This window comes from Scophthalmus maximus, chromosome 5 (genome assembly GCF_022379125.1).
Source record: "Scophthalmus maximus strain ysfricsl-2021 chromosome 5, ASM2237912v1, whole genome shotgun sequence".
Taxonomy (NCBI): Eukaryota; Metazoa; Chordata; class Actinopteri; order Pleuronectiformes; family Scophthalmidae; genus Scophthalmus; species Scophthalmus maximus.
The window spans coordinates 24,742,501-24,757,526 of record NC_061519.1 but is presented as its reverse complement, the minus strand read 5'-3'; the positions used below and the strand labels follow the sequence as shown (position 1 = coordinate 24,757,526).

The 15,026-nt window shown below is 44.2% G+C and overlaps 3 protein-coding genes across 17 annotated transcripts in view; all 3 read right to left on the bottom strand.

Annotated features, from left to right (window-relative positions):
* Nucleotides 1-218: 218 nt before the first annotated feature.
* Nucleotides 219-4,826, bottom strand: LOC118311017 (acyl-coenzyme A thioesterase 1-like). 3 transcript variants are annotated; one of them, XM_047332038.1, is made up of 4 exons: nt 4,680-4,826; nt 2,828-3,296; nt 2,176-2,378; nt 219-1,370 (listed from the first exon to the last, which is right to left on the bottom strand). In XM_047332038.1, the coding sequence occupies exons 2-4, from the start codon at nt 3,288-3,290 to the stop codon at nt 762-764; spliced, it is 1,275 nt and encodes a 424-aa protein (XP_047187994.1). In that variant the 5' UTR covers nt 3,291-3,296; nt 4,680-4,826; the 3' UTR covers nt 219-761. The 3 variants fall into 3 exon arrangements, with proteins under 3 accessions (XP_047187994.1, XP_035490378.2, XP_047187995.1); XM_035634485.2 differs by having other exon boundaries at nt 2,828-3,293; nt 4,680-4,813; XM_047332039.1 differs by lacking the exon at nt 4,680-4,826 and adding an exon at nt 3,924-4,666 and having other exon boundaries at nt 2,828-3,293.
* An 839-nt stretch (nt 4,827-5,665) lies between these two features.
* LOC118311018 (acyl-coenzyme A thioesterase 1-like) lies at nt 5,666-10,005 on the bottom strand. Of its 2 annotated transcripts, none has more exons than XM_047332040.1 (4): nt 9,920-10,005; nt 7,105-7,567; nt 6,558-6,760; nt 5,666-6,379 (listed from the first exon to the last, which is right to left on the bottom strand). In XM_047332040.1, the coding sequence occupies exons 2-4, from the start codon at nt 7,565-7,567 to the stop codon at nt 5,771-5,773; spliced, it is 1,275 nt and encodes a 424-aa protein (XP_047187996.1). In that variant the 5' UTR covers nt 9,920-10,005; the 3' UTR covers nt 5,666-5,770. The 2 variants fall into 2 exon arrangements, with proteins under 2 accessions (XP_047187996.1, XP_035490380.2); XM_035634487.2 differs by having other exon boundaries at nt 7,105-7,570; nt 9,920-9,987.
* A 453-nt stretch (nt 10,006-10,458) lies between these two features.
* Nucleotides 10,459-15,026, bottom strand: part of LOC118311168 (supervillin-like) — a 46,881-nt gene continuing 42,313 nt past the window's right edge. For 11 of the 12 annotated variants that reach the window (XM_047332125.1, XM_047332117.1, XM_047332120.1 and 8 more), the window contains 4 exons: nt 14,907-15,026; nt 14,246-14,367; nt 13,963-14,118; nt 10,459-11,378 (listed from right to left, as the gene is read on the bottom strand). The exon at nt 14,907-15,026 is cut by the window's right edge and continues 24 nt beyond it. In XM_047332125.1, the coding sequence (XP_047188081.1) occupies nt 11,292-11,378; nt 13,963-14,118; nt 14,246-14,367; nt 14,907-15,026 (485 nt within the window). In that variant the 3' untranslated portion in view covers nt 10,459-11,291. Of the gene's footprint in view, nt 11,379-13,300; nt 13,323-13,962; nt 14,119-14,245; nt 14,368-14,906 lie in introns of all 12 variants that reach the window. The other variant, XM_047332121.1, reaches the window with a different exon arrangement.

Below are 15,026 nucleotides of genomic sequence, written 5' to 3'. Positions count from 1 at the left end.
CCACAGAGACTGTTTGTTGCTACACCCCTGCTGACAGCTAGCAGACAGTGAGGAAATATTTGCTGAATTTTACACAAAGTGTATTAGATTAAAATCGCTTACTGCCCTTTTTAAACCCAATAAAAAAGAAGAAATGTAAGGAAACATTAACTGACACTATAACTATAGTAAATGTAAGAGGAATAAAAACAATAAAAATGACCGCATGACATTATCAATTTAGTTTTATAGTTTAAATGTTTAATTACAGTTTAGAATTTTACATTCACTATTTGCTGACGTGATAAAATGTTTTGTATAAATCTTATAGATACACAACACAACACAATGCAAAACTTAAATTCTGCAAGTCTGGACAATTTGCCTCAAGTTCAGAAAATGTAATTATTTCAATCACTTTTGAACCAATGCATATTCTACGATTTCAGTCTCAAGCAAAGTAAACTTTCATCGCTACTGTAATCTTGATTTAAATAAAGTTCAGTACTTCATCTTTGCAGTTTAAACTCAAAAAAGATTTTAACTTTTCTGAGTTGAGAGCCTAACCCCAATAAAAAACTTTAACCCGAATTATCAAAGGCATAATTGTGAAATTTCATGAAAAAAATTCCAAACAGAACTAAACGATTACAGCCAAAGCTCAAGTTAGTATGAACATAAGGCACAATAAGGGACTTTTAATTTGGTCAAAAAAACGGGGAAAACATTTCCCAACAAACAATTGGATTTGTTCCAATGTGTTTGTGTCAGTGTGTTTGCATCTATAACTTGGCTCTGGTCTGCGCGGCACCACAGCTCAGGTGAGTTCTGAAGAACTCCTGGATCTTCTTCCACAGGTGGACTTCAGCTGCCGCGTGGGCGCTGGCCTCACCCCCCCACAGGATCGGTTTACCAATCAGCCCATGGAAGCTGGAGGGGCAGTTGGGCCCGTAAGGCGGCTCTAAGTAGTGCCCCGCTCCCGGGTAAATAACACTTTCAAAGTTCTCCTTGCCGTGACGCTGCAGTCTCTCCACCATCTCGTCCACGTAAGCCTTGCTGTCCCAGTTCAGGTCGTCCTCCGCAGCCACGAAGAGGAAACGTCCCTTGGCTCGTTCAATGGGAACCACAGTGGCCTTGTTCTCCTCTGCCTCGGTACTGTTCATGACATACTTGCCTATGCAGGCCCCTGACTCGGTGTGAACGAGCTTGCCGATGTCAAACATTAACGGGGGGAGGATCTGCTTTTTCTTATAGTAGAGGGGAAACACCGTGTTGGCAGAGCAGCCATTGATCCACACGGTGGCCTCAACATCTGGCAGGAAAGAGGCGATGGAAAGTGCAAGGTCTCCACTTTTGGAAAGGGATATCACACCGACTCCTTTACTGCCCACCTGTGGAAAAACATTAGTGTAATGTAAAGCAATAAAATGAAACGGCAACTTTTAGCTGTTTGTTTTACTGCAGGGCTCGGTCGAGCAGAGGAGCGTCTCACCTTAACACACTAACCAGCACATCATTTAGGTGCACTCAAAAATGTTCACTGCGCCTTTTGGCACCGCAATAATATACCTGTTATACCTTTTCTTGACCGTTCCCATATACATTGTTGATAATGTGTGTAAAACACATTGTGTAAATGACTTAAAACACGAATAAAGGTGCATTTTCATGGGGATGGTTTTGGACCCAAATTTTGTAAATGGTAGCTCTTCTTTGGCAATATTATTTACTTTGCTTGCAAAACATTTGTTACACTTCGAGAGTTTTGGTGAAGTACAAGCAGACTTTCTACTGGTTCACTCTCTGCGACACACGGATCAGGTCTGCGTTTGTGATGTTGGCAGCTAACACTCCGACGTTGGCAAACTATGGTCTTTCATAATCAAGCCCCGGCACCCGTTTAATACCGGATTTCGGTGCCCATCCCGAAGCCCGATTTCTGTTTCCCACCAACATTCAGCGTAGAAGAATACCAGGGTCAGAGCCAATTACAGTCGAAGGCCCGCCCTTCTCTGCCTCTGATTGGCTCAGAACGTGGTTTTCTTCTTCGCTGTAGGCTGGTGGGGAAAAAAACATAACGCTGCACACACACACAGACAGACCAGCTGAATGTCAGGCTCGATACGCCCTGACGCACATCGTCAACCAAATAAACAAGTAAAAAAAACAACAAACCTGAAGTTTTACAGAACTAACCTTGTCTTGTTTTTTTAAGAACCGAATCGCCTCTTCAAAATAATCCAGGTGAACCTCCTTGATGTTCTTCGGCATGTCGTCGTGGCCGTACAGCGCGACGGTCAGCACCACAAATCCCCGGCTGGCCAGCAGAGACGCCCTCTTCTCTGACAGACCTCCGCCCAAAGTGTAGAGATCCAACACGGCAGGGAACGGACCTCCGCCTGGGGGAACACCAATCACATGATCACATGACCTGATTTGTACCACGTGTGTGTCCATGAAGAGAAGGCAGACGTATTCAGCATGCTTTCCTTTTTTCATAAATGAGAAAAGCATTAAACATTCACAGATGAGGAGCTGTGGACCAACATATGTTTTTGTATATTTTGCTCAAATGAAATTACAAAAAAAAAAATCCAATCGATAAAATAGTCGCTTCTTCTGTTTATTAAACTAATTGATATATTTACATCTTGACAAATAGGCAGCTTGGCCACATTCATACAGAGAATCAAAATGTACGGCTCCTCTAAGGATTTTCTATATCTGTATCTCTACAGGTGATTTGTTGATTTCAATATTTTTTTTTGGAAGACAAAATCATGTCAGTATCATCTGATCTTAACTTCCCTACAGTAATCTGTGATTTGAAGTCTGACCATGGACCCACCAGGTGGAGTGAACAGGACTCCACGGACGTTCCCCTCCTTGACGGGGCGCCGGCCGACTCCGTCCGCGATCAGACGCCTCTCGCCGGCCGCCTGGGCCAGCATCCGGCCCTCCCCCTCCCCCTCCCCCTCGTGCACAGAGAAGTTCACCACGTGGGGGTTCAGCGAACAATTTTTGTGAAACCTCGTGTGCAAGACGTCCGGCCTCAACGACCACAGCAGACCCGCGGGCTCGACCCCGACGTAGCTGCCGCTGAGCGAGGGGTCCCTGGCCAGGTCGATGTCCCCGCCCGCGTCGGCCCTGTAGGTGGCCGAGGAGCTGAACGCCACCCCCTTGTCGTCGGTCGCCAGGGCTCTCAGGGCGACCAGCTGCCTCGACCGCAGCCCGGCCACCGTCAGCCGGAGGGGCTCGTCGAACAGACACCTGGCGCTCGGCAGCAGCCTCAGTCGGACCTGGGAGGACATCTTCTTCTGAGGGGAGAGGCACCCCCCCGTTACCGTCTCGGTCCGCGGGACCGTCGGACACCGGCCGGCAGTGTACGTACAGTACGTACAGTAGGTAATGTCGGCGCCAAAAGTCGCTAGAAGTCGCTAAATGACGTCATAGCCCAATTTTGCATAATTTACCTTGCGCGTGTAATTGTAACAGACGCTGTGCGAGCGAGTAATGACGTCGCGGGAGAGACTCAGAGGGAGTGAAAAACTATATGCTTACAACTACAAATGAACTTTCTTCTGTTGATTCTTGTTTTGTTTTTGTTTTTATGTCACAATAAATGCAGTGGTTTAATTTTAGACACAGACAATTTGACATTTACATCCCGTCCGGACTGTGAACCAGGGTGGGTTCGGCCAGCGGCGGCTTCGCGCATGCGCAAACGTCACCTGCTGCGCAGCCTGTGAGCGCTTGGCGGCGGCGGAGGGGCCCGCTGCTCGCTAAGAAGAGTGGCAACGATACGTGCTTTCACGTCAGAGTCTCCGAAAGTCTCCAATAACACCCGGAAAACTCGCTAGATTTGTCGCGAGTCGCTAGCGGGGTCTGAATACTCGCTAACTACAGCGACAAAGTCGCAAAGTTGGCAACACTGACCGACTGACCTGTTGTTTCCCTGCGAGCGAAAGTAATATGACATGTTGATCACCGTGGTAGCAGGAAGCCTCCCGCTGCTTTCACAATAAAAGTGTCGCGCGCGGCAGATCTGCGCAGAAGCTTTATTGTGAAGTACTGACAGGAAACGTGTTGGGGTTTTTTTTTGTCTTAACACGCGCCATCACTCACATGATATAATACCAACACCGGAGTTCACACTTCACTCTTTTTAAAAAAATAAAATATTATACACACACATGTATATAATAATAATTATGGAGCAGAATTTGGTGGAGACCTGATACAGATTTGTTGAGTTACAATCTGAGAGATTTTAATCAATTTCACTAGTTTTTCAAAACCAATTATTACGAATGACAATAAAGGCAATGCTCATGATGAATACATCATAACTGAGAGTCTACAGACACTTGGAGCTAAATGTTAACATGCTAATGCAGCAAGTGTAATGTTTACTGTGTTCACATCTTAATTTAGTTTGCTGCTTATGTAAATATTTGATAACTGGCCCCTAAGCACACAGAGCAGCTGCTGCCGATGGGAATGTCGTCAGTGCTGCAGGTCTTTAGTATTATATATCATTATTATTATTATAGTATATATAGTACCGTATATAGTATATTAAGTATGATTACACCAATAGTAGTAATTTGGAGCTCATGATGCCGCTATAGATGGAAAGCAAAAAGTCATAAAAATGCAACACGGCCATTGTACCACCAATAATAAAAAGTAGAACTTACTGTAAGAAAAAGGCTAGGCAAAGTGAGGAACTTCTGCTCCGTTCAAAAAAACCCCAACAAATTCAGCATCAAACAGCTCAATGTGTTTTTGAAAGCTGTCTCTTTACAGATTTGGACTTTGTTCTGTGACAGTGATTTAATAAACAGGATCAGTCACACTTCCTGGGCACTGGGACAAAGCACACACACAAAAAAACTAGCAATGGAAACTCCCGTTGCACCTTTTTTCTTGTGGCATTTTGTTGGATCTGTGATCTCACCCGAGCAACACCACCGACGCCATCACTACAACAGAAAAACAGAGACGTTAAAGAGCCAGGCCCTGAATGAATGAGTTAAAATTATAAAGTAAATAAATGTTTTTTCTTGGATTTGTTACACATTCCAGTAGGTCTGTGAGAACACATGTACAGTTCTATCAACGGCGTCCCAGTGCAAAGGTCAATAAAATGTATTCATGACCCTATTTATGTCCTCTGTCAAGGAGCTCCGTAAGAACTGAAAACACATTGACCCCCTTCAATCAGTTTAATCTGTACGATGAAGTATTGCACCAATGTGCTTCAAATGACATGTCAACGTGATCTTCTGGAGATTTTTTTGTTGTTGTACCTGATCCTGTGCAGCTGACATTTTAAACCACTGGTCGATCAGTATGTACAGAAAAAAACAAATATTGTAATGAGTTATATATTGTGTAATACGGGTAATGTGTAATAGCAGGAGCAGGAGCGACGTACTCCCGTGTTGAAAAAAGGCCTGTGTCGCCATCAAGTGGCCTTGGTGAGTAACACCAGCCTCCTAGTCTAGTCTAGAAGATAGAAGACGACACTTGGGAGTGTAGCGGCCCAGGGGCCCAAGGGGGCAGCCGGCCCCCTGTGCCAGAGCTTCATTTTGGTGCGACTGCTAACATTTCTTGTCGTAGCAAGTCAGGCAAATGTTTAACAAGATAGGATAATGTGAGGATAATAAAAAAAAGGATGAACCTAAGTCACAATAAGGCACTTTTAATTTTGTCCAAAAAACGGCGAAAACATTTCCCAACAAACAATTGGATTTGTTCCAATGTGTTTGTGTCAGTGTGTTTGCATCTATAACTTGGCTCTGGTCTGCGCGGCACCACAGCTCAGGTGAGTTCTGAAGAACTCCTGGATCTTCTTCCACAGGTGGACTTCAGCTGCCGCGTGGGCGCTGGCCTCACCCCCCCACAGGGCCGGTTTACCAGCCAGCCCATGGAAGCTGGAGGGGCAGTTGGGCCCGTAAGGCGGCTCTAAGTAGTGCCCCGCTCCCGGGTAAATAACACTTTCAAAGTTCTCCTTGCCGTGACGCTGCAGTCTCTCCACCATCTCGTCCACGTAAGCCTTGCTGTCCCAGTTCAGGTCGTCCTCCGCAGCCACGAAGAGGAAACGTCCCTTGGCTCGTTCAATGGGAACCACAGTGGCCTTGTTCTCCTCTGCCTCGGTACTGTTCATGACATACTTGCCTATGAAGGCCCCTGACTCGGTGTGAACGAGCTTGCCGATGTCAAACATTAATGGGGGGAGGATCTGCTTTTTCTTATAGTAGAGGGGAAACGCCGTGTTGGCAGAGCAGCCATTGATCCACACGGTGGCCTCAACATCTGGCAGGAAAGAGGCGATGGAAAGTGCAAGGTCTCCACTTTTGGAAAGGGATATCACACCGACTCCTTTACTGCCCACCTGTGGAAAAACATCAGAAATGTAAAGCAATAAAATTAAACAGCAACTATTAGCTGTTTGGTTTTTTTTACTGCAGGGCTCGGTCGAGCAGAGGGGCGTCTCACCGACCACCTTTACACACCATGGTACACATCGTCAAACAAAAATACAAAACAACCTGAAGTTTTACAGAACTAACCTTGTCTTGTTTTTTTAAGAACTGAATCGCCTCTTCAAATAAATCCAGGTGAACCTCCTTGATGTTCTTCGGCATGTCGTCGTGGCCGTACAGCGCGACGGTCAGCACCACGAATCCTCGGCTGGCCAGCAGAGACGCCCTCTTCTCTGACAGACCTAAGTCCAAAGTGTAGAGGTCCAACACGGCAGGGAACGGACCTTCTCCTGGGGGAACACCAATCACATGATTGAAAATAATGAAAAATGCCCAAGTAGACGTATTCAGAGTGCTTTCTTATTTTACCATATATGAGAAAAGCATCAAACATTCACAGATGAGAAGCTGAGACCAGCACATGTTTTTTTTAAATTATATTTTCCTTAAAAGAAATGAAAAAAAAGAAACTCAATCAAACAAACAGTGGCTAATTCTGTTAATTAAAAGGTACGGCTCCTCTAAGTGTTTTCTATAGCTATATCTCCACAGGTGAATTATTGATAAAACATAGTGTCAGTATCATTTTTTAACTTCCCTAAGGGATTGCTTAAAAATATGACCATGGACCCACCAGGTGGAGTGAACAGGACTCCACGGACGTTCCCCTCCTTGACGGGGCGCCGGCCGACTCCGTCCGCGATCAGACGCCTCTCGCCGGCCGCCTGGGCCAGCATCCGGCCCTCCCCCTCCCCCTCCCCCTCGTGCACAGAGAAGTTCACCACGTGGGGGTTCAGCGAACATTTTTTGTGAAACCTCGTGTGCAAGACGTCCGGCCTCAACGACCACAGCAGACCCGCGGGCTCGACCCCGACGTAGCTGCCGCTGAGCGAGGGGTCCCTGGCCAGGTCGATGTCCCCGCCCGCGTCGGCCCTGTAGGTGGCCGAGGAGCTGAACGCCACCCCCTTGTCGTCGGTCGCCAGGGCTCTCAGGGCGACCAGCTGCCTCGACCGCAGCCCGGCCACCGTCAGCCGGAGGGGCTCGTCGAACAGACACCTGGCGCTCGGCAGCAGCCTCAGTCGGACCTGGGAGGACATCTTCTGAAAGGAAAGATCCATCCTTTTAGAGTAGAGCCATCGCTCTGTACAGAAGTAATAATAATAACAATATAATAATAATTCCTTCCAGAACAATAGGTGCTCCCCTGACAATGCTTGCCATAGGTTCGGGCCCTAATAATACATTTCATTTTAAGGCAGAAGAGTGGCGGAAGATGTTGCCAAGGGGATAGAGGTGATGACTAACAGGAGTGGCCCCAGCACTGAACCCTGTGGAACTCCGGTGGTGGACTGTGGACTTTTCTGACCGGTGATTCTGAATCTGTACAAAATGAGTCCCGTCTGCGGGGTAGGAGGCAAACCAGTGACACACAGTGGCCCCCAGATCCCAGTGCTGTACCAGACGGTCCATGGGGAGCTGGTGTGACACGGTGTGAAAGGCTCCAGTCAGGTCCAGGAGGATGAGGACGGAGAGCAGACCAGAATCAGCTGCACAGAGGAGGTCGTTGGTGATCTTGACCCAGGGCTGTTTGTGTGCAATATGTTTGGGACGTATGCCGGATTGGAATTGTTCAAAGAGGTTATTGTTATCAAGATATGTCTGGAGTTGAGATGTAACTACCCCCTCAAGGCATTTCAATATGAATATGAATGGGAAATTGGAAATTGGTCGGCAATTCTTTTTTTCACCAGAGTCTAAACCAGATTTTTTCAGGGTTTTGGTTTGATTATGGCAACTTTCAGTGAAGGGGGGGACTGTACCAGTGAGATGATATCGGTTGGGGTCTAAACATACCGGCCGGTACCGATGTGTCTGTGAAAGGCTGATATCGGCCGATATTATTATCTACCAATATGTCCATTAGATCCAGGAGTGAGGAGGTGGGAGGAGGGATGGGGTTCAAAGTAATTTAACTGCTGAGATCATCTGGATTAACATGTCTGATGTAGGCCTGTCACGATAACTACTTTTTGTTGCACGATAGATATATATATATATATATATCTATATAGATATAGATATATATATAGATATAGATATAGATATATATATCTATATATATATAGATATATATATATTGTCCCAGAAATGATTGCGATAAACCATATTATCGTCATTTTAAGACCATTTTTTGATACTGAATCATGCGAGTTTGCAGTTTAGTTTTCTTACCTAAGTCATCTCTCAGTCCTTCATGTTTACCTTGTGACCTCTGACCCTCAGCTGGGAACCACGGAACACATTATCAGTAGTTCATGGACAGAAGAAGTGACCTACATTTCACTGCTCCGCATGCTGCCTTGTTAAGACGAAGTTACCAAAGAGCACTTAGTGTGGGAACTGCTGATAAAAAACTCTTCTACCTATACCAGACTGCAGCGATGGACGTGCACTTTTCTGTAGAGATTTATGTACAAAAAAATGCATTTGCACGTTCAGGACACTATGTACAATTACTTTGAGAGAGCTACACATGCATGTGCCCTGTTGATTTCAGATTTTTAATAAAAAAATAAATGAGTATCTGATGCTTTGTACCGTGTGCACTTCAGTGTTCTGTAAACGGCGTGGCTCACTGTATCGTTTCAATGAAAGTGATTGACGTGAAGATTGTAAAGGTCTGACGGTTTCTGCCAGAGTCCAATTAGGAAACTTTGTTATATAAATAAAATGTCTCTGTTGACTGAGCACAACTGTGCAGATAGAATTTAAACGGGTGGTTATGCTAGTAATGATTGTACATTGTCCATAATTGCACATTTCCCAGATTGAACATTGTCCATAAATATGTGTTGAATGAATTGTGTGTGTGTGTGTGTGTGTGTGTGTGTGTTTGTGTGTTTAGAACTACAAATGAACTTTCTTCTGTCGATTCTTGTTTTCTCTAATGTCACAATGAATGCAGTGATTTATTTTAGTGCAGTGAATTATATTTTAGACAAAGAAAACTTTACATTTACATCTCGCCCTGACTGTAAACCAGGGCGGGCCCGGCCAGCGGCGGCTTCGCGCATGCGCGTTTCATTTGCAGTCTGGCCGCGCGAGGGGGGGCAGACTGCAAATGACCTTCCTCTCCGCCTGCAGCCGAGTGCTCGTTGAATGGAGAAAAAACAACATGTACTTTCACGTCAAAGTCGCTGGAATTGTCGCCAGTCGCTTTTTTGAGAAAAGTGTCTGAACACATTCTAGTGACAGAGTCGCGAAATTTGACAACGAGTGAGCTCCCGAGATTCCGTAGTTTGAGTTTATCAATAGTCAAGTTCGCACAGAGCTTGTTGCATTATGAAGGAACCCGGATATGAAAGACTGAAAAGTAAATCTTAACTAAACTGCTCATGGATATTCTTATTGTTATTTATTCATCTTTTTGACACAAAAGCACGTCTTACCTTCTTGGCGAGCACACGATGCGGCTCCTTCTCCGTCTTCTGCCAGCAGGCGGACACTGACTCGAAGATCCCCGCTGCCTTCACAATAAAAGTCTCCCGTGCGGCTGCTTTGCGGAAAAGCTTTATTGTGAAGCACCGACAAGGAAATGTAGTTTTCGGGTATTAACGAACGTCACCGGTCACATATTTTAATCCTCAGTGGTTTATAACATAATGAATCTATCTATCTATCTATCTATATATGCCTACTGTGTACATCACAGCCTTTCACAATTTAATAAACTTCTTCTAATAAACTATCCAGTCCTACCCCCATTCTAAACAACAATACGTTTTAATAATACTGATAATAATGAATAATCAATTGCTTCTATATCATATTAAAAAAAAAATTAGAGAGAAATTATAATAATTCAAATCACCAAAACAATATCCCCATCAGTGTGCCTTTAATTCACCTTCATCATTGTGTATCCCTCAAAAATAATTTCTTTGTACAGCTGATGATGCACGAACAGAGACGACGCAGAGTCCTCGCATTTGAGCGTTATCGTGATTTTTCTTTTTAATTCACTATGTCTTATATCACAAAGAAAGTCTTCCAAAATGCAGACTAGAATTTTTTTCTGTATATAAACTGTACACAAAAAAGCAAAAGGCACTATACATTCTGATTCACCGAAGCGGCTGCTTCTCTCCCCGTCGACGTCACAGCAGCTGTTCAACACGGCCGTGCAAAACACAAAAGAGTTCCCCTTCGTGGCCGGGACAGCATCCTGACGCTGTGGACGACAAAGACGAAAAGAAAAGAAAAGACAACCCTCCTCACAACACCTGACGTGACAGGAGGTTTTTTTTTCTTTTACATAGATACAAAGTCACAGACGCATCTAAAACACACATTAACACAAGTAGACATACATTACAAACAGTATATACAGTCACACACACACACACACACACACACACACATACACAACCATAGCATGGCACTCTGACACCAAAGCGTCCATGAGCGGTGACTCGAGTCCCACCGACCGTGTGATGAACCGAAAGCAAAGTTTGTTTCTTTCTTTTTAGCCGTTCGCTTAGAAACCACTCGAGTTAGATTTTTGCCACGACAAGGTTGAAGAAGTTAAAAAAACGTGACTATAAGCAAAGGCGAGTGCATCTCCGGTCCAGTGTAGGTCTCCTCTTCAGATTCAAGGTTCCTCCTCTCTCTCTCTCTCTCTCTCCAGTGTCCTCGCACGTCTTAACACTTTAAAGGTCAATGTGACATTTCCTGTATCTCCATCCCCCTCTCTCTCTCTCTCTGTCTCTCTCTCTCTCTCCATCCTCGTCTCTCTCCACTCCACGAACGCCATCTTGGTTTTTAAAACAGTCCTTTGGCCTTCTTCAAGTTCACTTGCTTCCACCCTGGCAGACGTTCGTATTCACCCCTCTGCATGTCCAAAGCTCTCTGTGACAGAAGAGAACAGAGACAGACAGAAGAGAGCGGATTAGTCAAAAAGAAAAGCCACACAGACAGTTAGACGGGCTGCAAGGGGGGAAGTTTGAATTTGTCATTTTACGGGAAGGTGTTGGGGCGTTTAAACGTGTCCTGACGAGTATATTTATTATCCACAGAGGATATAAATCTTTTCTTTTCCGTTTTAAACAAAAGCAAGTGTAAAAACAGGGAAAAAAGAACGCAAACTTGAGCTTTTCAAACTAGGATTATATCCTGATTAACATGTGTTGTGTGTAAGATAAGTGCAACTATATATTCAAAATGAAATAATAAACCATAGCTTATCGATCAAAAATCAGAGAGTTACCAAAGACTGTAACTCTGGATAAATCTTGCAAACATTAGGGACAAGTAGACTTTTATAGATGCATACAGAGATTTTTTTTGTTTTTTGTTTTTTTTAATCTTTTTTCTAATATCTGACAATTGAAGGAATGTCACATTTTTAAGTTTAATTTTTCATACTGAGCGATTGATTGGCTGAGAAAAAAAATTCTTATGATAGCACTGTTATCATTGTCAGCCCCTCCACACTTTGCCTCCATTTCCAAAAACAGTGGTATTTTTGTTTACTGCAAATAGAAAGGACCAAAAATGCCAAAAGATTTATGATCATGAACAGAAATTAGGTTATTTTTTTAACCTCTAAATTAAACAAAATATGAATTTCCTCCCTGTTGGAATTTTGATGTTAAGACATCGATCCAGATCAGACCAAAAGGAAGATTCAGAGGAAACATTGACACATTAAATTATAACTTTGGGGGTTTTTACTTTGGGGGAGAACTTGGACTTGGTACTCGTACACATTTTATTCACCGTCTCTGTTTGAACACACTCGCTGACCGGACTGAGCGCGGGTGATGATCAGAGCGTACAGTCATGACCCGGTCCTGTGTGGACCAGAACCTCGGTAAACCTCTCGCACCATGTCAGGACGGGGAAGTTGTTTGTGGCGCTCCACAGACGGAGTGAGTGAGCCGGAGGGGAATCACAAGTAGGTGCACTTATCTACTGGCGGGAGGTGGAGCGTGTGAGGAGAAGAGAGAGGTGTGGGGACGTGAAAAGAGAGGAAGTGAGTCTCAATCATCCATTCACAAAATAAAAGGGTGTTTTACTCGCAGCCTCAGTTGTTCATGTGAAAAAATAGAGGTAAAAAAAAAAAAATCAGTTATCGTTGCGGCTTTCCTGCAACAAAAAAGGTATAAAAAGAATAAAAGAAAAAAAGAAAATGTATTTATCTGGAGACTTAATTCTGCATGAAATTATTAGTATTGTTGTCACCAAATAAATCTGCCGAATATTATTTTTGTTGTCTATGAAATGTTACGAAACACAAAAAAATGTAAATCCTCAGAATAAAACCAACGACTGAATCAATTTATCGATTAAAAAAAGAAGAAGCTGCCAATCAATTTTCTGTCAAGCAAAAAAAATCGAATAATCAACTTATTATTTCAGCTCTGAGATGAATCTAAATTTCATGAATTCCAAAATGAAGATTTTTGCCGTTACATCCATATACGACTAACAACAAAATATGAAATTCTATATATGTGTTGTTGAAATTTCCGATTATTTAGAATGTTCCATCTATGTTTTGTTTCCTAGAATCAATGTCGTCTAAGTGTGGGTCACGTGTCTTTTAATATTTCTTCTGTGCGAACGTCTCAGCTGACACGTGAAAGGCCGTCGGGAGCTCTCTCGACGTAAGCGCGCAGCCGAGCACGAACGAAGCGCCGCGCCGCAGAGAGACACCGTGTGTGTGGCGGGAGCGAATCAGAGTTTATCTCTGAATCCACGTGAGGGACATGCACAGGAGACGACGAGGTCGCCGGTGTTGATGAGATCACACGAGTGGCTGTTCTTACCTGAATCCACCTACAACTTGGTCTGAAAAGTGAGAGTTAGATGGAGTTAGCAAGGATGAGAAGAATGAGGCGCAACAGGATTTAGAAGAAAAATCCGACTTTTGACTATTTAAAGCGTAAACTTGACAGAGTTCACTGTGTGATTGACAGATGCCGTTCGCTTGTTTTTTTTTCCCATCAGCGTTTGTGCTTCGTCTAGGATGGACTATTTTCTAACAGCGTGACTTTCATCAATTTCTCATTCCGTATATTTCATATATTTCGTATCAAAGCAAAATCCACTCTTAGCTGCATCGTCTGTGCAATATGAAAGTTTCCATGGTCTCAAAGTCTGTGATGAAGTTTGAATTTCAGTGTAAAGTTCACTTACAGTAAATGTCAAACATGCTGTGAATCTAAGCAGAAATTTCCAAAAACCTCAGAAGCTACTTTCACTGCAATGAGGAATTCCTAACACTATTTCCTATTAGTTTACAGTGAGTGAGGCATGTGTTTTTATTGATATATGGCAGATATGTAATGCAAGCGTTGTGTTTTATAATGAATTAGGGTATAACCACTAATAGGACAAGAGAGAAAAAAAAACCACAATGGTAAATATGAACTGTTCCAGCTCTGCGCTTCAGCTGTACAGTATCTGTCGGGGGTTTCGCAGCACTGACCTCAAAGTCCCGGTCGGACAGGTAGAGCTCCAGGCGGAGCGGGTCGACGCCCTCGGGGAGCGGCCGGGCCCGCAGCTGGGCCAGGGGGAAGGTGTTCTGACTGAGCCGGGCCAACACGTCCTCCACCAGGATGATCTGGTTGCACACCTCCGCCTCCTGGGAACGCGGGAGAATATTTGTACTTTGTGATGGGACATCGTGTGTGTGTGTGTGTGTGTGTGTGTGTGTGTGTGTGTGTGAGTGTGTGTGTGTGTGTGTGTGTGTGTGTGTGCGTGTCGCGGACCCCCTCGGTGATCTCGGCCACGTCCTCTCTGTGCTCCCAGCTGGGGAACATGTTGGTGAAGGTGAGCGGCTCCAGGCCGGCGTGGATCAGATACGACTTCTGAGGCTTCTTCTCGTTCTTCTCTGGAAGACAAAGTCAGCAGCACCACAGTTCAGACGTCAAATTAAAAATAAATAAATACTGACGTGACAAAAGATTTGATAATGTAAATGCTCCAATTTTAATGGCGGCATACATGATTAAAATTGGGGATGTATTGCATGTTTCTCTCTTAATTTAAAGATCATTTTTTGCCACTTCTTCATTTTTACAAGTAGAAATAAAACGTTGTGTATGAATGTGAGAGGAGACAGTGATCGCATTGTGAACTGAGTATCAGAGTATAAATCACAGTAAATACGTGTTCCTTCTTGCACTCCTGTGTGTTCCATTGTATAATAATTATTATTATTAATTTCATGGTGTAGATATGCTGATGTCAGAACCTCTCCACATCTTATCATGCCAAAATGGCAACATCACGTAATATTTATGTGAATTCTCGAGTGTTCTTTCATGGCTAGAATGTGTAATTTGTGTTATACTGTAATATTAAAAAAAAATGTCGCCACCAGTCATTCACTCAAGCATTTCCTTGTGTTGACCCATCACGTTTGCGCACCTCTGCAGTACTGCAGCACCGTCTCCATCGCGCACTTCCTGTCCGCGTCCCAGCGGATGCGAGCCGAGCCGGTGCACTCGCTGTCCTGAGGCCACCAGCCCTGCCACAGGTAAACCTCGT